Source organism: Sminthopsis crassicaudata, chromosome 6, assembly GCF_048593235.1.
Source record: "Sminthopsis crassicaudata isolate SCR6 chromosome 6, ASM4859323v1, whole genome shotgun sequence".
Lineage (NCBI taxonomy): Eukaryota > Metazoa > Chordata > Mammalia > Dasyuromorphia > Dasyuridae > Sminthopsis > Sminthopsis crassicaudata.
The window spans coordinates 29,267,635-29,290,865 of NC_133622.1; the positions used below are offsets into that span (position 1 = coordinate 29,267,635).

Sequence of the window (23,231 nt, forward strand, 5' to 3'; positions counted from 1 at the left end):
GTATTGTGAAGCTATTATTCATGAATTTTAAGTCATCATTTCTGGGAGTTTTTTTCTAGCTCCTAGAACACAGCCATTATTCATAACTAGAAGTTAATGGGTTTATATAGCTCTCCAGACTCCTTTAAATTGTTTGTACATTCTCAAAATCATTGTCATTTTATTACCCTCATTTTGATTATATTTCAGCAGTTTATTGATAATCAGATAAACTGAGAGCAAATATCATAATGGATTTTCTGGTTACTGACAATAAGGATTACATTTCAAAGGAGTTTCTCTCTGAACTCCATTTTATTATCCCTAGAAATAATATTCAGTACATGCTATTTTGTCTCTAGTGGAATAACTATAATTGATCGGTATCTGAAGCTACTGTGTTGGGGCAAATTTTGTGACTATCATCTTAGATGCAATGAGGAAAACCCTTTGAATTCCCCCCCCCCTTTTGTATAGGGGTAAAATGGTGGATAGTAAGTGGCTAGATTTGGAGGGGAATCCTTATTATAATCCCAGCCTCACCAATATCTATATAATCTAAGGGACCTAACATCTTATTTCCATACAATGGAATAATTTTAAAGGTGAAGTCCAACCCCCTTATTTTACAGATCACATACGTCACATAGATAACAAAAACCAGGAATTAAAATGAGGTCTTCTGGCATATAAACCACCTCTTTCCACTGAACCACACTGTAGTGTAGTGGACAGAGATCTGATCTTGGAGCCAAGAAAAAAATGAGTTCAAGTCTAGTCTCTGAAACATATAGTGCTACTGTGGGCAAGACACAACCTTTTCAGGACCCTGGACAACGCTCAAATTGTAAATTGATAAGAAAGTGGCCATTTGCATTGGTACAGACAGTTCTCTCATCCAGTGAACTCCTATACCAATGAAATTATGAGTCTAGTTCCTTCCCTCTTTAGAATGGGAAAAGTAGCTACTTCCCAAGTACTATCCCCCTGTAAAGATAGATCAGATGATAGCCGAAAATGGTTTAATTCCTTAGAAGAAAGCCATTATCTTAACAGAGAAAATCTATTCATATTTCATTGAACAAAGGAAACTTATTCTGTCCTACATGACCTTGATTCAAATATGGTTTCTCATACTTATTACCTTTGTGACATGGGCAAGTCACTTCAATTGCCTCAGTTTCCTCAACTGTAAGAAATGAGCTAGGTGTTCCCTGAAATCTCCTCCCACTCTATGATCCTATAGACATTACTATTTAAGGTTTCCATCTACTCCTTCCAAGTGCTCATGTTTTAATTCCTTGCAGTGCAATCTAATTCAGCAACTATTATTTGCCTTCATAAAAGTGATAAGAAGAGCAAGAAGAAAAGGGAGAAAAATGACCACATGTTTCCTTTTTTTTCCTCATAATGTGTTAATGTGGGCCTGGGTTCACATCCTGTTTCTGACACAAGTGGTTCTGTTATCTTGAGGAAGCAATTTCATCTGATGCCCCTCTGGGAAATTCTCTAAGATCATAAATTGCAGAAAAGTTGCTTACTTGTATTGGTAGAAGGAGTTTCTCTATGCAAGGAACTTCCTTTTCCAATCATATAAGTCCAGCTCTTATCCCCGCCCTCATTCTATGGTTCACTCTTTCACAGTCATATCAATATAATTTGACATTTAACTGGTCACAGAAAGCGAGGACTTTTATTTGAAAATAGTAACATGTTTCTAAAGATATTAGTATCATTTTCCGATTCATATATAGGTTAGGGATACTGTCAAATATCAGTTATCCAACTAGTATTTATTTACTACATTAGAAATTCCTCAACTAAATTATAAATGTCTTCAGGGTAGATACTGAATTTTGCATAATTTTATATACATGCTGTACCTAGCTTGGACCTTCACACATAATATATACTCCATAAATATTTGTTGAATAAATTTTCATTTACTCTATTGCCTGCAATGTGCTATTAGCACTTTGTGCTCTATATGGGAGTGTAAAAACTAATTTTCTGCTGGCCCGAGTCAAATTATGTATCAGTGTGTAAATTATATAGATTTTGAAGGTCTGTAATGAAAATGCTTAATTAAAAATCATAGCATCTAGACTAAGAAGAATATTAATTTAAAATCATATATATTTTTCCACATGCTATTACAAGAGTGCCCTAAAATAAATGGATCATTCTTTGTAGCTTGGTCTTGCAGATAAGAGATGTAAGGTCCAGGATATTAAGTGTGTCACCTGAGGTCATATAGCTTCTAAATAACAGAGATGGGACAAGATTCTAGATATTCGGATTCTTTATCCAGGATTTTTCCCCAAGACATCAGGATGAAGGGAAGCATTAGAATGCTATTTTCCTGTGATGTCTCAAGACCTCTTTTATTCTTAATTCACAAATCCATGGTTCACAAACGACCCCTTAACAAAGCGAATGAATTTCTACTCACTGAGATCAGCGTATTTGGACCTGCAATATAGACTTCAATCTACCTGATTTGTGTTTTGATTTGACAGAGCAACCAGAAGGCTGAGGTCCTCAACCCAATGATCAATAGTGTTTTGTTAGAGGTAAGCTTTTAACTGTCACCTGGGGATGGCTTGATAAAGTGCCTTTGAAAAGAAGCAGGTGTGGAGGATACATTTTCCATGTCTTTCTCTTAGGAAGAAAATGGTACTGTAATTCTCTGCTATCTCATCAACAGCCCTTTGTGTGTGTGTGTGTGTGTGTGTGTGTGTGTGTGTGTGTGTGTGTGTGTGTGTGTGCAGAAACTAGCTGGAAACCCTGAAGTAAATGAACAATACTTACATTTCCAAGGATTTGTGAGTGCAAAGAAAAATGCTAGCCTTGCATGTTATTTCTGCAACTGTTGCCTAAGGCTTCTGGATGTGTTGCTGGAAAAATTGACACCAGTTTTAACACTATAGTTACTGGATTCTGTGGCAGTCTAAAACTTGAAATTGGTCTCATGAAAATCTAAACCTTTTTCCTTTTCACATTCACTGGGTCTTCTTGACCAATGAGGACCAGTCTTGGTTGGGAGATGTGACAGATGTCTTTTGCTTCACAAAGTGATGCAATAGCCAGGTTTTTGTCTATCTGTACACAAAACTCAAGAGGCCTGCTCTTCCCTGGCCCACACCCTAACCGTCATCTCCTATAACAAAATCACTAAGGTTACCCCAGTATCGTCTGTGACCTTGCTTGGGGCTGTGATGTGGGAGAAGATAAAGGAAATATAATACCCTTCCCCATTCACGAAGGTGGGTTCTAGAGAGCTCTGGAAAACTCTACTGTTTTCTACTTGTGGTAGGTAAAGTGAATTTTAGTGAATTTTTTGTGAAGAAAATGTGGGCCATTATATAAGCAAGTGCTTAGAGCTACAGGACTTAACAAGATAGTAGTAATTTACATTATATAGTGCATTTAAGTTTACAAAACTCGTCCTTTGAAATTGCTGATACAGATATTCTTTTCCACAATTTAGAGATGAGGAAACTCAGAGAGAGATTAAATCCATGGTCAGAGTAAGGCGAAGCATTAGAATTTAAACCCAGATTTCCTGACCATCAAATTTACCTATCTTTTCACTAAATATATTTGCCTTTCAATTCAATAATAATCAACTGAGGGTCTATCTACAAAATATATCATGTATGGGGGCATAGTTATTTAATGTGTATATATGTATCTATACATATATGTGCATGTGTGTATATTTATTCACACACATATGTATTCCCTGCAATAGAACATATATGTTGGTACTCTTGGTTTTTTGTCCTTCCTTCTTGAAAAGATCAGGGAGGTGATGTCACAAAATGCACTTGCATTTTAAATTACTTAATTAATTAATTACTTAATTTAATTTAAGTAATTTAATAAATTACTTAATTTAAGTGAGGGAAGGCTGGGTAATCACCAGCCTCACTTTCTCCTCCAATGCCATCTGGATTCAATGGCGAGATATAGATTAGGATAACCTGGATTTCTCTGCCCAAAGTTTTATACCATGGATATTTAAATTTCCCTAACATAAATCAGGAGTTTCCTATATACACATAGCCAGGTTTCCTAAAGATCATGCTTAATTGTTTTCCTCATCATCTGTAAAATGTTGTTGGGTCTTTGAAAGCTCTTTCCAGTTCACACATTACTGATTCTAAAATAGTTGTTCCCAAATAAATATAAAATAGTACCATCAAGAGTCATATATACTTTATTGGCCTGAATAGAAACTACCCCCAAATATAGTCCCAACCACCCACCCAAAAGAAGACCTCCTCTTTGAAAGATGTATAAAATAGTCTTGCAAAATTAATCTATTAAAATATTTATTTCCCATGAAGAGATTTTTAAGGCAATTTTCTCCAATTCAGATAGCAATGCTTTATTTATTTTTGTCCCTATTTCTCACTTCATCTTTATTACTTTCATTGGCTTTCTTTCACTAAGGATCCAATTCAAGGCCACATTCAGATCTTGTACCAACCAGGTTTGAAGGGCCAATATTCAGGCCAATAAGGTGTATTGCAGGTAATTGTTAGCAGGTGGCTAAAGTTTTAGATTAAGCTAAAGTGGCTTTTAGTTTAGTAACGTTAACTAAGAAAATATTTCCTACTTTCTATTCCTCAAAGGCATTGTGATATAAAAAAATTAGTTGGGGAGAAAAGGGTTAGGACATCAAAGATGAATTCATCTGTCAAATATTGGGATTTGAAGTTTAGGAGGGATTTTATTTTGAAGTTGTTTGAGAGTTTGTTGTTTTCATAAACTATCTTTTGGGCTAACACTGAACATTAAACCGGTTTTCAATTTAACCTATAACATATCCTAATTGAAAGCAGACACTTCTAGGTGGAGAGGATAGTACTCTCCAGGATTTCCTAGAAATTCAAGTGTTTTGCTCCAGATCTCCTCCTCAGATCAATTAATTATCTGTTTTGTTGCTAATAAACTAAGACTTCTTCCTTGACTTGATTTCCAGACTGATGGAGAAACAGGTTAGGTATAGAGGCTAATGAATGTCATTCTTTAATATATCCCAGAAACTTATTTTCATTCTTTTTCCATTTTTGTAGAAATCTTTCTACCTGATAGAGTTCATAATTAAGAGTTGACTCATTTTGATGAACTTAGATTTCATTCATATTCCAAAGTGATTAAGGAAATGGAATGAAGTATCATGTGGGAAAGGATGAGATGGTGGTGAGCAATCAAACTGGAAGGGATGATTCCAACTTTCAGCTCTAAGAATAGTTCTTCAACCACACTTTTTCTCCTCCCTCATTAGGGTGCCAATAGTACTACATACATCCAGGATGCTTTCCAGCTGTTGCTTCCTGTTCTGCAGATTTCACATATCCAAACCAATTGTTTGAAAGAAGAGCAGTGACAGCTGCCAGAATCCATCAGCGTGTAAAAGGAAGCCCCGGTCACATCCTTGTCATGTTTGTGGTTAAGGGCTGTCTTCAGAGAAAAGTGGCTCCCGAAGGCCCATCACAGGACACTACAGCAGTTTTGCACAGACAGTATTGAAATAAATGTTTAAATACATTTCTCTTACTGTATATGGTTGTTAGAATAGCTTTTTTTTTTTTTTTCAAATAGTAATATTTTTCTTCATATTAATTTAAACTTGAATGGCAAGTATATTCAAAATAGTGTTGGCTTGATTATATCTCCTCATAAAAAAATAATTCCTGTGCTTTAATTGGTAAATCACACTGGGTCTGGAGATCCCAGGATCCTGAATTCTTATGCATATTGTTTCAAATTTCCTATTCTTCAAGTATTAATTTTTAAATGTTTAACTTAAAGTTTCTACTAAATTGTGATGTAGAAAACATGTTATGAATTTTTTATCTAAATAGTAAGGCAGAATGGTGTAGCGGAAAAGCACCCAGTGTATGGCGATATAGGGAACCTGAACTCAGGCTCTGCCAATGGTGTAACCTTGGGCGAGTGACTTTATTTCTCCAGTCTCTGGTGTCTCACTGTAAACACATGTAAACATAAACATGCTTAGTCTAGATGAGAGGTTCTTAATCGTTTTTGTGTCATGGACTCTGCTGGCAGTCTGGTGAAGCTTATGGATCCATTCTGGGAATGTTTTTAAATACACAAAATAAAATACAGTGGAAACCAATTATATTGAAATACAGTTATCAATATATATATTTAAATTTTACAGACCTCAAACTAAGAATTCTTAGACCAAATAAGCTCTGATTTTCTATCCAGTTCTAAAATTCTATGACAGTAAAAATAAAATAAAATTCTATGACAATATATGCTGTCTAATTATGTACTCAAGAGATGTAATCAGATCTGTAATAAAGAACTTTTAATTTAAGAGTTCTACTATAATTTACTGAATTTGAAAAAATATTAACAGTATCCCTGCAGAGCAAAATGTAAAGAGTAAGGAAAACAGAGACTGTGTTTAATAATTGGTTGGTTTCTTGTTCATTATATATTTTTCTAATTGACTTATAATGTAACAATCTGCTGCTATTAAATGATTTCATACCAGAAGAGATTTTTAGTTATTCAGCTGCTTAGCTGAATAAATTTGAATTGATTTGATAACTACATGACAACATAGCTTTATCAGACTGTAAGCTCCTTGAGGGTAGGAACTGGTCTTATTTGCTTCTTTTGCTTTTTATCCCCAGAGCTTAACACAGTACCTCAAAAAAAAAAGCGCATAATAAATATGAATTGAATCAGCCTAAGTATCATGGTCTTTGAAATTAAATTGCTATTTATGAATTCATTTATATATGGAGATGATGCTTACATGACTTGAATAATAAGAAAAACCCTTAGGAAACTGCTTCAGATAACTTACTATCTGTGGGAGAGCAGGGGAGAAAGAGGAAGGGAAAGATAAAATTTACAACTCAAAACTTTTTTTTTTCTTTTTCTGAGTCTGGGGTTAAGTGACTTGCCCAGGGTCACACAGCTAGGAAGTCTTAAGTGTCTAGAACAGATTTGAACTCGGGTCCTCCTGAATTCAGGGCTGGTGCTCTATCCACTGAGCCACCTAGCTGCCCCCTCAAAACTTTTTTTTTAAAAAAAGAATCTTAAAAATCATTTTTACATCTAATTGAGGAAAAATAAAATATTGGAAGACTTTCATAAGTCATCACTACAAAAGATTGTTCACATTTATGAATCTCTCACCTTCCATGTCAATTCTGCTGCAAACTCTGACTACTCTCTTCCCTGTTGAGCTCTGTTGAAAATCCAGAAAGGATTATCACGAGATTAGCCAGCGAATCCACTCAATACCACATAAGGCCATCTGGTTTACAAACCTTCTCACAACTACATAGTCCTTTGTCCACATATATCCCTTTATTTATTTCTTTGGTAGGGTGTCTCCAGCCCACACACACTCCCACCCTCACAAACCCCTGTTGTGAAATTCCTCAGAATTTCATGTATCAAGGGTATGATGGCCTAGAAAGCCCAAAAGAGGAAACTATAAAGACACATTGCTATAGAATCTGGAAAAAAAAATGTTTTTCTGTGGGAAGCTTCTATTATAATAACCTGAATTAAGTAGTGTTTTATAAATATTATCTCATTTTAAGACCCCAAAATCCTCTGAGGTACTTATTATTTTATAGATGAGAAAGCAGTCCTGGAAATTTTAATTTGAGTTCTACTACAATTTACTAAATCTAAAATATATTTGCAATATCCCTACAGAACAAAATGTAAAGCTTTAAGGAAAATAAGAGACTGTCTTTAATACTTGGTTTCTTGTTCATTATATATTTTCCTAAATGATATGGAATGTATCTATCTGTTGCTATTAAATGATTTCTTACTGTACGAAGAGATTTCTAGTTATTCAGCTGAATAAACTTGAATCGATTTGATAAATGCATGACCACATCAGATTCATCAGACTATAAACTCCTTGAGAGTAGGGACCTCATCTTGCTTCCTGAAGAACAGTGTGAGGGTTATGAAACTTCTGTATTTGCCTTTCAAACACTCAGTGTGCAAGCAAGAGAAGAATATATGCAGAATCATGTTTGCTGTAAGATATTGCAATTCCAAAGAGCCTTGCAGACATTAAATTAATTAAGTGTGGAATTTTAAAAAGGTACTTGGAGCCAAGAGCAAGATTTCACTAGTTAGATTTTTAAGCCCACAGGGGAAGATTACTTTCATGGGTAGCAGTTAATGCGACATAAACATCCTGATATCCAGAAGAAGAAAAAAGCTATTCAAAAATTGAAAAAATAATGTCTCATTCTAAAAGGGATTCGGTTTTATGTATTTTCATAATAAAATAATCACTTAAAACTATTCTTACTTTCTCAAACTATTCTTTTTTTTTACTCAATCACACTTTCTTCATGCCTTTTATCACTTACTTTGATACTTGAAATGATTCATGATATAATTGACATGGACCCTTCCTCACATTCTTAATTTTTGCTATTTTCTCATCCTTGTTACTAAGAAAGAGAGGAAAGGGTCAGAGCAAACAGAGAATTGGTCTGTGTCTAGGGCCTACCTCGGACACAACCTGGCTGTGCGACTTTGGGCCAGCCCCTCAAGGTCTCAATGCCCTACACAATTCTGTAAGACCATAACTTGCAGAAAAAATGCCCACCTGCCTTGGCAAAGGGAACTTCTTCAACTTGAGAGTGTTCTCTGCCAATGAAGTCACATAGCCAATTCATATCCCTTAATTATCTCCTTTTCTCTGCCTTTAAGTCAGCAACATTCAGGATGCAGAATTTGGCCATCTTGGTTTTTGACACTTTGACTGGCTGGCTAATATATCCAGGATTTATTCCTCTGGTATGTTCTATTTCTTCAGTAATCCTTTAGGGATTTAAATGTGTTTGGTTCACTTTACTGTGAGCCATCAACACTGAACAAAAATGCCCTCTTCCTCGTACCTAATGCAAAATTGCCACTTGTCTAAATTAGGGTATGTGCTGTGTTTTACCCTTATTAAATGAAACCTTTAAAAGCGTATTTCCAATTCAAAGTAAAATGTATTCAAGAAACATTCCTCTTGGGTATTGGTGCATATATTTACAAGTTTAACAAGCAGAGTTCAACACAGGGTGTCCATTAAAGCAGCATACCTCCATGGAAAATCCCCTCCTGCTGACTAAGATACTACCTGTTTTTGCTGGATCTAGTTCACAAAGGTGTTTTAAACGGCAGAGTTTAATGGAAAGTCCATTGGGCATGGGGTCAGATGACTCGGTTTCAAATCCTAGTTCTACCACTTATTCCTTTGACATTGAACACCTCACTTGACCTGTAATAATTCTCGATTCTGTCATCTGTTAAATAAGAGTTGAACTATGTGACTTCTAAGGTTATTTCCAATTCTGAAAGCTCTGTTCCTTAGCTCAATTTTATGTGAATAATAGATTTAGCTAAGTGGAGTAGCAGGAACTTTTTACCAGCAAGAACTACTTTGGCAGCATATTTTCAAGGGTGAAAGAAGGGGCATTCATGCTTGGAAAGTACTAGGGGTACAGGGTTATAAATCAGAGATTTCCCTCTGACTATTTTGAAGTCAATTGCTCTCCCTTCAATTGAGTACCCAGAATTTTATAAACAATGGCTACTTTCTACAATAGCCTGGTCATAGTTGAATTATACTGGAGCTAAAAGGGGACATTTTCTGTTTGAGATCATTTCTGAGCACAATGCCGCAGAGCAAGCACTTAAAAATATTTAAAATTAAAAAATAATTCCTCTTCTTTACTGAAAAACATCTCTACAGATAGGAACTGTGTACTGTGTATTACACAGAACTTAAATGGGTCTTTCATTGAGAAAATATTTCTTCTCATAGTCAAACCAGTATTTCCAAAAAAGTGTGGCCCTATAGTGTTACTCTTGGATATAACCTATTTTCATACTTTTAGATCTCAAAAAAGTATTGCTTACTAATCTGCTTCTGAAAATGGGCTTTAAAAGCATGTCATCAGGAGTTGTTCTTTACATTCTAAAATTATCCTTCGTCACATCCTTTTAGTTGATCAAAGTTCAAAATGTCACAGGAGTTGAAATGGAAAAAAAATTTTTACAAGCCATGAATTATCTTTCTTAAATATGCTTAAGATTATTTCACCAAAATGGCAGGAGCCAGAGCAAGGGCAATACACAGCTAATGATTTACATGGTGTTTTTTTCCCCAGCCGTGTAATGCTTTAATTAATTTGTGCCCCTAAACCCCATTAGAATGTAATTTCTTTGGGAGTAGGAATTGTTTCACTCTTTGTACTTGTAGTCCTAGTATCTCATCACGTAGTAGGTACTTAATAAATGCTTTTTAACTTGATTTGATTTTTGATTGACTGACTGGCTTCTCTAACCACTTCTCTATAATTTGTTCTGTACCATGTCTATTGAATAAAGCTAAATAAAGGAGCTGTTATTTTCATTTTCCCTGAATTCCTCAAATAATCTATTCAATTAGTCTTCTACATAATTACAACGGTCTTTTTTTCTGTTACAATAAATGATTACAACCTGTACAGTTAGTTTTATTAATTGTGCTTCCAGTAACCTGATCAGCATCTGTAATCCAAACAGGTCGGGCACAGGGACTGAGTGTAGAGGGACTAAATCCTGCATTCTGCATTTAGATATACTTACCTTGGCCTAGATCACAGAGCATTTTTTCTCCCCGTGAGCTATCAGCCAAAAAGTAATAAGATTATGTCAGCACTATAGTCACTGCTGATTCATTTGACAGATCTGTCTCTTCTATTGGTCTCAAAGGGATTAGACACTGAAAAGGAATTTTTCTGAGAATTTCCTATAAAACATCACAAGGTGCAGGTGCTCGGGGCAAGATTCTCTTCCTTGACCCAGTATTCACCCAGGACCTTTAGAGCTGGAGAAATTATGCACAGACTCCAGAAAGGAGCAGGTATTTCTCCCCAGGGTTCCCATAGTTTTTATTCTAACAATTCAGTTCCTCCCTTTTAATGACAATTAGATGCAAAATAAAATTTTTCCTTGTTAGTTCCTCTACTTTGGAGGTTAAAATTATCACTAACTCAAAGTATCATTAAGTCAAATCAAGAAGTCATTAGTTGTTCTATTTTTGGCAGAGAGCTCCAGCAGGTGTCTAGATAATTGAAATTACCTTCATAACTACTATATCATGTATCCTATCTCTACAATATGATGCCTCAGTACCAGGCTTGTAATCTTTCCCAAATCCTGCACTTATTCCCTATTTTTGTACCTCTATAGAAAACAGTCACTCGACTCTGGTAGAAATTAAAAACACAAATCTTGCGCACTCAATACAAGTGTTTGCACCATTAGCTATTTTCCATAATGGGTCAGATTTTTCAGTCTTTTAAAAAATACTTTTGGTTGTTTGCATCTCAGTTCTAAGCAACTTATAACCAATTATCACCTTTTAATAAGTATAACTTCACTCAATTTGATTTCTTTAGTTTGAGTGCCATCAGAGCTGATGTGATTGTATATATGAAGTAGGTTTGGGAGAGTATAATGATTCAGTTCACAACATGACACAATCATGACAGAGGCATCCTTCCCAGAAGATTTGCCACTTATTATGTGAAATAACTCATGGGTTTAACCAATTGTAATGAAATAAGGCAGAATCATAGATGATTAAGCAATGTTCTTCCATGTTCAGGGACCTTTAAGTCTCAGGGGAGAGCAGGGGCAAGGGCAGAGTTTCAAGAGGAGGGGAGGAGTGTGGGAGAAGTGAGAGAGGGACAAACTTGAGTGGCAAGATATATAATAGATGATTGAGATTATCCTCGATGTGATAATAAGACAGTCTGGGAAAACTGACCATCTTATGGTTGCTAGAGTACTTACTAAATAAATATACCAAAAAGACAGTCTGTTAGCCTTAGAAAACTAACCTTCGAGGGGGCGGAGCCAAGATGGCGGAGAAGAAACACACGACTCAGTGAACGTCCTCACTCCCTCACAACCAATTAGATAAATTAAGTCTCAAAATTAGCTCAGGACTGATAGATACCACAAGGACTGGAAGCACGACTTACCAGCTGAAGAGAATCTGGAGTTTCAACAGGAAAGGTCAGTTCTCAGGGGAGGAATAAGAAAGACCAGCACAGACGGTGGGGTAGGGGCGCACTGCGCCCACTGCGCTGGGAGGGGCTCTGGGATCAGAGAAGCCACTGAGGTAAAGGAATCTGGCACAGGCTGTTAGCTCTTCTCTGCTAATTATTTAGCAGTTCAGAAGAGAAAGCCAAAATATTTTAAAACTCAGATTAGATTCCCCCCCACCCCCCCACCCTGGGGGTGACTCAGCAGAGAATCGGCACCAGGGGGTGTGGCCTCAGCTACCACCTGAGAATAGTTAAGAGACTGACAAGTGGGTGGATACGGCCCAAGGAAACACACACTGCCTAGCTGAGCTGGAGGGAGTGGAACTCAGCTCCAGGAAGTCCCAGAGAAGCGGAACCTTTGAACTAGGGACCGCGGTTTCTGGCAGACACTTCCAGTTTGAGCGCAGGGGCTTCTTACGTCACCTGCTGCAGACACCCACTCCCCACCCGGACACATAGCCTGGGCTTCCTGCAGTCTTCACTATTCTACGCCCTCGAAGCACAGCAGTGCTAATCACCTCTGAGGCGCTTCCAGGGAGGGGGTGGGGAACTCTCTCCCAGAGCTCTCTCTTAGCGCGGGCGCAGGGGCCGCTGCATCCATCCGGTCTGGGAGGAAGCTGGTAAAGAAGTAAATAATTTCCTACCCCAGAGACAGACCCCAAAACATTTTTTAAGTATGAGCAAAAAAGCTAGAAAAACTATAGATTCCTTCTATACAGAGAAAGAGCGGGTACCCAACCCCGAGGAAGTTAACAGCAAAGATTCAGAAGATAACAACCTAAAGGGGAACGATTCCTGCCCCCCATCACATAACTCTCTCCTAGAAGAAGCTCTTAAGAAATTGAGGGAGATCGAAGAAAAATGGGGCAAGGAAAGAGAAGTTATGATAGAGAATAACAACGTCCTGAAATTGGAGTTGGAAAAAATAAAGAATTCACAGGAGATGCAGGGAAACAAAATTAGTGAATTAGAAAAGGTTAAAAAAACACAGGAAAGTAGGATTTCTGAATTGGAAAAGATAAAAAAGTCTCAAGAAAATAGAATTTCTGAATTGGAAAAAGAAAATAATTCTCAAAAAAAAAAAATTAGGGAAATGGAAAAAAATTCAATAGAGCAAAATAACTCATTTAAAAACGAAATTGGGCATTTACAAAAAGAACTAAAAACTGTGAAAGAAGAAAATAACTCCTTAAAAGTCAGGATGGAACAAATAGAAATGAATGATTCACAGAGAACCCAAGAATCAGTCAAACAAAACAAAAAAAATGAGAAGCTGGAGAACAACGTCAAATACTTACTGGGAAAATCTATAGACCTGGAAAATAGATCTAGGAGAGATAATCTGCGGATTATTGGACTTCCCGAAAACTATGACCAAAAAAAGAGCCTAGATTCTATTTTACAGGAAATTATCAAAGAGAACTGTCCAGAGATAATAGAAACAGAAGGGAAAGTAGATGTGGAAAGAATTCATCGAACTCCTTCTGAAATAGACCCTAAAAAAAGAACACCACGGAATATTGTGGCTAAGCTGCAGAATTACCACACAAAGGAGAAAATCCTGCAAGCAGCTAGAAAAAAACAATTTAAATACCAAGGTGCCACAATAAGGGTCACCCAAGATCTGGCTGCCTCCACATTAAAAGATAGAAGGGCCTGGAACCTGATATTCCGAAAGGCAAAAGATCAAGGACTGCAACCGAGAATGAACTACCCAGCTAAGTTTAGCATCTTTTTCCATGGAAGAAGATGGTCATTCAATGAAACAGAGGAATTCTATATGTTTCTAAGAAAAAAACCAGACTTAAACAAAAAATTTGATCTACATCCACAAGACTGAAGAGAAACAGAAAAAGGTACACAGAAACCTTGAGAACTGTAACTCTGTTGTGGGTATATAAAAAATACTCAAGGATAATTTGATTTTACTGATATAAAAGAAAAAAAGGGGGGTGTAGTAAAGGGAAGGAGGTCGGTTCAGAAAAAGGGGAAGGAGTGATAAAAAGAGGGAAACTACATCCCAGGAAGAGACATAGAAAATACACCATATCTGAGGGAACTTAGTGAGGGGGAGAATCATTGTGTGAATCTTACTCTCATCAGAAGAGGCTCAAAGAGTAAATAATTAACATATTTGTTTTTCAGAGAATTTTCTCTCACCTCATTAAAAGGGGGGAGAGGAAAAGGGAAAAGGAAAAGGAGAATAAGTGAAGGGACTTGGAGGGAGGGGGGAGGGATCCAAAAAAAAAAAGAGGGAGGGTTGTGCGGCACAAGGGGGGGTCTGTAAATTAAATATCGGGGAGGGGGATCAGGGGGGTCAAGGGAAAAAAGCATAAGCTGGGGATAATACGATGGCAGGAAATACAGAATTAGTAATTTTAACTGTAAATGTAAATGGGATGAACGATCCCATCAAACGGAGACGGATAGTAGATTGGATCAAAAAGCAGAACCCTACAATATGTTGCCTACAGGAAACACACTTAAAGCAGGGAGATACATACAGAGTAAAGGTAAAAGGTTGGAACAGAGCCTATTATGCTTCAGGTAAAGCCAAAAAAGCAGGGGTAGCTATCCTTATCTCAGATCAAGCAAAAGCAGAAGTAGATCTCGTTAAAAAAGATAAGGAAGGAAACTATATCCTGCTGAAAGGTAGCATAAATAATGAAGCCATATCAATACTAAACATATATGCACCAAGTGGTATAGCATCTAACTTTCTAAAGGAAAAGTTAGGAGAACTGCAAGAAGAAATAGACAGTAAAACTATAATAGTGGGAGATCTCAACCTTGCACTCTCAGATTTAGACAAATCAAACCACAAAACAAACAAGAAAGAAATTAAAAAAGTAAATAGAACATTAGAAAAACTAGGTATGATAGACCTTTGGAGAAAACTGAATGGCAATAGGAAGGAATATACTTTCTTCTCAGCAGTTCATGGATCCTATACAAAAATTGACCATATACTAGGACATAAAGATCTCAAAATTAAATGTAGGAAGGCAGAAATAATAAATGCCTTCTTCTCAGATCACAATGCAATAAAAGCTACATTCAGTAAAAAGTTAGGGGTAAATAGACCAAAAAGTAATTGGAAACTGAATAATCTCATCTTAAAGAATGACTGGGTGAAAGAGCAAATTATAGAAACAATTAATAATTTCACCCAAGATAATGATAATGATGAGACATCATATCAAAATCTTTGGGATGCAGCTAAAGCAGTAATAAGGGGAAATTTTATATCTTTAGAGGCTTATTTGAAGAAAATTGAGAAAGAGAAGATTAACGAATTGGGCTTACAACTTAAAAGGCTAGAAAAAGACCAAATTGTAAACCCCCAACCAAAAATTAAACTCGAAATACAAAAATTAAAAGGAGAAATCAATAAAATTGAAAGTAAAAAAACTATTGAATTAATAAATAAAACCAAGAGTTGGTTTTATGAAAAAGCCAATAAAATAGATAAACCTTTGGTAAATTTGATCAAAAAAAAGAAAGACGAAAATCAAATTGATAGTCTTACAAATGAAAAGGGGGATCTTTCCACCAATGAAGAGGAAATTAGAGAAATAATAAGGAGTTACTTTGCCCAACTTTATGCCAATAAATTTGATAACTTAAGTGAAATGGATGACTTCCTCCAAAAATATAGGCTCCCTAGATTAACAGAGGAGGAGATAAATTGCTTAAATAGTCCCATTTCAGAAAAAGAAATAGAACAAGCTATTAATCAACTCCCCAGGAAAAAATCCCCAGGGCCAGATGGATTCACATGTGAATTCTACCAAACATTTAAAGAACAATTAGCCCCAATGTTATATAAATTATTTGAAAAAATAGGGGATGAAGGAGTCCTACCAAATTCCTTTTATGACACAGACATGGTACTGATACCTAAACCTGGTAGATCGAAAACTGAGAAAGAAAATTATAGACCAATCTCCTTAATGAATATTGATGCTAAAATCTTAAATAAGATATTAGCCAAAAGACTTCAGAAAATTATCTCCAAGATAATACACTATGATCAAGTAGGATTTATTCCAGGAATGCAGGGCTGGTTTAATATTAGGAAAACTATTAATATAATTGACCATATTAATAATCAAATTAATAAGAACCATATGATCATCTCAATAGATGCAGAAAAAGCATTTGACAAAATCCAACATCCATTCCTACTAAAAACTCTTGAGAGTATAGGAATAAATGGATTATTCCTTAGAATAATCAGGAGTATATATTTAAGACCGTCAGTAAGCATAATATGCAATAGAAATAAACTGCAACCTTTCCCAGTAAGATCAGGAGTGAAACAAGGTTGCCCACTATCACCATTACTATTCAATATAGTACTAGAAACGCTAGCCTCGGCAATAAGAGCCGAGAAAGAGATTCAAGGAATTAGAGTAGGAAATGAGGAAATTAAACTATCACTTTTTGCAGATGACATGATGGTATACTTAGAGAACCCCAAAGACTCTGCTAAAAAGCTACTAGAAATAATTCAAAATTTCAGCAAAGTGGCAGGATACAAAATAAATCCACATAAATCCTCGGCATTTTTATATATCACTAACAAAATGCAACAGCAAGAGATACAAAGAGAAATTCCATTCCAAACAAATGTTGAGAGTATAAAATATTTGGGAATCCATCTACCAAAGAAAAGTCAGGAATTATATGAGAAAAATTACAAAACACTTGCCACAAAAATAAAATCAGATTTAAATAATTGGAAAGACATTCAGTGCTCTTGGATAGGCCGAGCGAATATAATAAAGATGACAATACTCCCCAAACTAATCTATTTATTTAGTGCTATACCAATCAGACTCCCAAGAAACTATTTTAATGACCTAGAAAAAATAACAACAAAATTCATATGGAAGAATAAAAGGTCAAGAATTGCAAGGGAACTAATGAAAAAAAACTCAGAGGAAGGTGGTCTAAGTGTACCTGATCTAAAGCTATATTATATAGCAGCAGTCACCAAAACCATTTGGTATTGGCTAAGAAATAGACCGGTAGATCAGTGGAACAGATTAGATACAAAGGACAAAAAAGGGTACATCTATAGCAATCTAATCTTTGACAAACCCAAAGATTCCAACATTAGGGATAAAAATTCATTATTCGGAAAAAACTGTTGGGAAAACTGGAAATTAGTATGGCAGAAATTAGATATGGATCCACACTTAACACCATATACCAAGATAAGATCAAAATGGGTCCATGATTTAGGCATAAAGAGGGAGATAATAAATAGATTAGAGGAACAGAGGATAATCTACCTCTCAGACTTGTGGAGGAGGAAGGAATTTATGACCAGAGGAGAACTAGAGATCATTATTGATCACAAAATAGAAGATTTTGATTACATCAAACTAAAAAGTTTCTGTACAAATAATACTAATGCAAACAAGATTAGAAGGGAAGTAACAAATTGGGAAAATATTTTTAAAAACAAAGGTTCTGACAAAGGTCTCATTTCCAAAATATATAGAGAACTGACCATAATTTATAAGAAACCGAACCATTCTCCAATTGATAAATGGTCAAAGGATATGAACAGACAATTCTCAGAGGAAGAAATTGAAACTATATCCACTCACATGAAAGAGTGTTCCAAATCACTACTGATCAGAGAAATGCAAATTAAGACCACTCTGAGATACCACTACACACCTGTCAGATTGGCTAAGATGACAGGAACAAATAATGACAAATGTTGGAGGGGATGTGGGGAAATTGGGACACTGATACATTGCTGGTGGAGTTGTGAAAGAATCCAGCCATTCTGGAGAACAATCTGGAATTATGCCCAAAAAGTTATCAAACTGTGCATACCCTTTGACCCAACAGCGCTACTACTGGGATTATATCCCAAAGAAATACTAAAGAGCAGAAAGAGACATATATGTGCCAAAATGTTTGTGGCAGCTCTTTTTGTTGTAGCTAGAAACTGGAAGATGAATGGATGTCCATCAGTTGGAGAATGGTTGGGTAAATTGTGGTATATGAAGGTTATGGAATATTATTGCTCTGTAAGAAATGACCAGCAGGAGGAATACAGAGAGGCCTGGAGAGACTTAGGTCAACTGATGCTGAGTGAAATGAGCAGAACCAGAAGATCACTGTATACTTCAACAACAATACTGTATGAGGATGTATTCTGATGGAAGTGGAAATCTTCAACATAAAGAAGATCCAACTCACTTCCAGTTGATCAATGATGGACAGAAATAACTATACCCAGAGAAGGAACACTGGGAAGCGAATGTAAATTGTTAGCACTAATATCTGTCTGCCCAGGTTGCATGTACCTTCGGATTCTAATGTTTATTGTGCAACAAGAAAATGATATTCACACACATGTATTGTACCTAGACTATATTGTAACACATGTAAAATGTATGGTATTGCCTGTCGTCGGGGGGAGGGAATAGAGGGAGGGGGGGCAATTTGGAAAAATGAATACAAGGGATAATATTATAAAATATATATATAATAATAAAAAAAAAAAAAAAAAAAAAAAAAAAAAAAAAAAAAGAAAACTAACCTTCTTTTATGTGAGACTATTATAGATTATAGGAACAGAACGGGCTTGTTTTAACATTTACAGAATAAGCTGATTTAGAGTTCACATCAATAGCCATACTGACTTTTCTTTCAGCCTCAAACCAGTCCTCTATGGGTTTCACCAATGTACCCCACCACCAATTTTCTTTAATTTAAAAATTTTTTTTCACTTGGATTTTCTTATATATCTTGCCTAGTATTGCCAACTATCTTTTCCTTATCTTTCTTGAGTTTATTCTTCAAATTCTGCTTTCTAATCTTTCTTAGTCCCTCTTAATTCTTTTCTATCCTTTTAAATTTTCCCAAATACGGTTCCTCTTTCAATCTGGAAGGAAAATTAGAAACTGGACTAGTATCTGAGTCTAGAGGTTGCCCTCTTTTATTTGTTTTTCATTCTTTCTAAATTTTACCAAATTTTTCCTCTATAAATTCAGCCTTTGATCTTTTATAGTCCAATACTTCTAACTCATCTACATGATTTCCTTTCCTTATGCAGGTCCTTTTCCTCTTTTCTTCCACTCTTTATAAAAAGATCTAAATTCAAATCTCACCCCGATCCTACAGCATTAACTTGAGTAAAGTAACTTAACTTCCCTAGACTTTGGCTTCTTCATTTGTAAAATTAAGAGATTTAATTAGGTGGTTCCCTTTCAGCTCTAAAGCTATGATTATAATTTAAAGAAAAATTACCAGTCTACAATTAGTAAAGAGAGTTTCTGCACTGGGAACTTCCATACTGATGAAGTCATAAATCTGAACCTCTTTTTATCTCCAAAACTATAAGGCCCTGGAGGTATAGCGATATGAGAATAAAAGAGAAAATAATCCCTGCCCTCAAGAAATTTACAGTCAAATAGGAATTGTCCCTCAGCATAAGATTCCTGGAGTGGACTTTCATTCCACTTAGCCTAGAGCCAGAATTGATAGAAAACAAACCATATTTTCAGTCACCATTACCAGCTTTCTCTCAATCAAGATTTTTTTTTTGTCAAACAAAGCTAATCACTTCCTTTATTTCTGAATTATTTTCTTGTCTTCCTCTAGAAGGTTCAACCCCTCCAAACAGAAAAGTGTTACAGGTGAAGAGATGACCCCAAAAGGGGAAATAATAATTTAAAATAGAAGCTAAAGGCTTCAAAGACACATAGCCAACCAACCGTTATAATCTTCCTATTAAATGTGGACTGTTCTGGGACTCATAATGACTACAGATGCAATTTCAGAACGCTTCTGGAAGAAAAGTCATATAAATGTAAGGGACCATGGCTATGAAGTATTAACATGATGCTGAATTGCTGCATATCACATTTCCAATGGGCAGTTTACAATCTGTTCATTTTGATGAATTTAACACCAGGGAATTTGAATCCCTACATCCGCAATTTCTGTCTCTCTTTTTAAATTTATGATGAAATTGTAGACACAAATAATGTGTCAGGGTAGAATGAATTTAGGGCTTCACTCTGGCCAACCAGCTCCATTATACTCCAAGGGCCAATAATAAATGGGAAGTAAAGAAAAGTCACAGGAGATAATGAATCGGAATACTAATAACCTTTCCAAAGTACAAAAATGGATCTGTAATTTACCCAGTATTGCCAAAACCATTTGCTTCCTGTAATAAAGTATAAAATGGATTTCACCATTTGGGGCAAGACAGCATAATGAGATAGCATTTTTCTTAACCCATGAAGTGTCTGTGAGCCTCTATTCCTTGTCAAAGTTTGGGTTTCCATCAATGTCAATGAAAGGCATAGTTCTAACCTATTGTGTTTATAGCCTTGATGGTAATGTGATAATGAAATAATCCCTGCTGGTGTATTTCATAGGGCCTGACACTACAGTCTGATCATTACAAATGAGAACTAAATGTTGTTAACCAAACATAATCTAAAATTTCTCTCCCCCCTTAAAGTCATTCAACCAATTAATTTGTTTGTAGTGAGGAATGCAAAATGACTGCTTCACATTTTCTGAAGGGAAATTGGTCTTGAAGAAGCTTGGCTTTTGCTGCTAAATGATTCCCAGGTTTTTACTCAACTGGTCCTCATCCATCGAGATCACTGTTAATATTGCAATTGGTCAGCCATTATCGAGGAATGAATATTGAACAGGAGTGATAAGCGCCAAATTGTATGAAATAGCTGAATAAGTTCATTGCCTTTAAAAGCATCATTCATATCTTGGATTGAAGTGCAATCTTTATTCTTTCTCAAAGAAGCCAGAATGTTATACAATAAGGCTGAAATTGAAATTGAAATCACATTAAAAGCTGAAAAAAGAGAAAGATTACTATTTCCCCAATATTTTCTTTAGCAAAACGGATCTCCGCTTGACATTAACAGTGATTTTGCCTAAGATAGAAACAACTCTCCAAATGAATCCTACTATATGTGTATGTTATGGAATATCATCTCCCTATATGAAATAAAGAATATGAGGAATTAGAAAAACAGAGGAAGATTCACAAAGGAGATATGACAAAGTAGATAGAAAGCTGGTCTCATTGACAGAATGAGACTTGGTCTTGCCTCCAACACGTAGTGACTATAACTCAAGGCAAGTTATTTTAACCTCTTAGTCCTCTAGGCAATTCTTGAATGTAAGTTAAAGAAAGATACCAATATGTATTGTTAGCAAGGGGCTTTTTACCTTGGAGTCCCCTGTACCTGTAAAAACACATACCTGATTACTACTCCTGTGCAAAGACATAAACTTATTGTGAATTTATGTGATGTAAATTTTTTGAATTCAATTCAGCAGGTCATCTAATCTTACTCATACTTAAAGAGAGATTTCCCTTTATAAGAAGTCCTAAAAGTGGTTATGTCTATACTTCAATTCAATTAAACATTTACTGAAAATGTATCATGTGCAAGTTAATTGCTAGAAAAAATAGGGTTTAAAATAATCCTTGCAATATTATCGTTCTGTAAGAAATGACCAGCAGGATGATTTCAGGGAGGCCTGGAAAAACTTAAATGAACTGATACTAGGAGAAATGAGCAGAACCAGAAGATCATTGTACACGGCAACAAGAAAATTTTACGATGATCAATTCTGATGGACGTGGCTTTTTTCAACAGTGAGATGATTCAAACCAGTTCCAATTGTGCAGTGATAAAAGGAGCCATCTACATCTAGAGAGAGGACTATGGGAACTGAGTGTGGATCACAACATAGCATTTTCACTCTTTTTGTTGTTGTTTCTTGCATTTTGTTTTCTTTCTCATTTTTTCTCTTTTTTGATCTGATTTTTCTTGTGCAGCATGATTATTGTAGAAATATGTATAGAAGAATTGTACATTTTTAAACATATATTGAATTACTTGTCATCTAGGGAAGGCGTGAGAGATAGCAAGGGAGAAAAAATTTGGAATAAAAGGTTTTGCAAGGGTGAATGTTGAAAATTATCTATGCATATGTTTCAAAAATAAAAAGCTTAAAAAACAATCCCTGCCCATCAAGACTTTACATTCTGCTGGAGGGAAATAATTATGTTGATGAATATATGCAAAATAATACATAATGATTTCAAAAGGAAGAGGGAGCAATTTAGCAAAGGTCTTTTTTGTATAGGAGATGAACCTGAACATGAAAAGGCCTAGGGATTCCAAAAGGCAGAAGTGAGGTAAAAATGTATCCAAGACGTGGAAGACCAAGTGTATTTAAAAAAAAAAAAAACCTACTGAAATACTGAAAAAAGAAGGAATATTGAATTAGATTTTAAGAAACTGATCAACTCCAAACCTGAAAAAGACAGGTGGAAGATCTTTTTTTCCCCTTGAAACAATTATAAATCCAAGCATCTCTGTATTAGAGAGATAAATATTCAAAAAGTATATAAAAAGTTTTAGATTGGAGGAATATTATTTTCAAATATATTCAGTTGAACTAAAAAAAAGTTGTTTTTTAAATATTTCCATAGAATTTACAGCCAATGAGGAATTAGAGAATATGACATGCAAAATGGATAATTTTGATTACATTAAATTAAAAGGCTTTTGTACAAACAAAACCAATGCAGCCAAGATCAGAAGGGAACAGATAACTTAGGAAAAAAATTGACATCTAAGGAAGACTGATAAAGGCCTCATTTTTAAAATATATAGAGAATTAACTCAAATTTATAAGAATACAAGCCATTCTCCAATTGATAAATGGTCAAAGGACATGAATAGACAATTTCTAGTCATATGAAAAAGTGCTCTAAAATTACTATTGATCAGAGAAAGGCACATTAAGACAACTCTGAGGTACCACTACATACTTCTCAGATTGGCTAAGATGACAAGAAAAGATAATGACGAATGTTGGAAGTGATGTGGGAAAACTGGGATACTGTTACATTGTTGGTGGAACTGTGAACAGATCCAACCATTCTGAAGAGCAATTTAGAACTATGCCCAAAGGGCTCTCAAACTGTGCATCCCCTTTGATCCATCAGTGTCTCTATTGGGCTTATATCCCAAAGAGAGCCTAAAGGAGGGAAAAGGACCCATATATGCAAAAATATTTGTGACAGCCCTTTTTGTGGTG

At 35.6% G+C, this 23,231-nt stretch overlaps 1 protein-coding gene across 1 annotated transcript in view; it reads left to right on the top strand.

Annotated features, from left to right (window-relative positions):
• The window catches only part of FAM114A1 (family with sequence similarity 114 member A1), a 64,185-nt gene extending 57,472 nt beyond the window's left edge, over positions 1-6,713 (top strand). The window contains exons 13-14 of the mRNA XM_074275579.1: positions 2,499-2,552; positions 5,276-6,713. Coding sequence (XP_074131680.1) covers positions 2,499-2,552; positions 5,276-5,377 — 156 coding nt within the window. The 3' untranslated portion in view covers positions 5,378-6,713. The remainder of the gene's footprint in view (positions 1-2,498; positions 2,553-5,275) is intronic.
• The last annotated feature ends 16,518 nt before the right edge of the window (positions 6,714-23,231 follow it).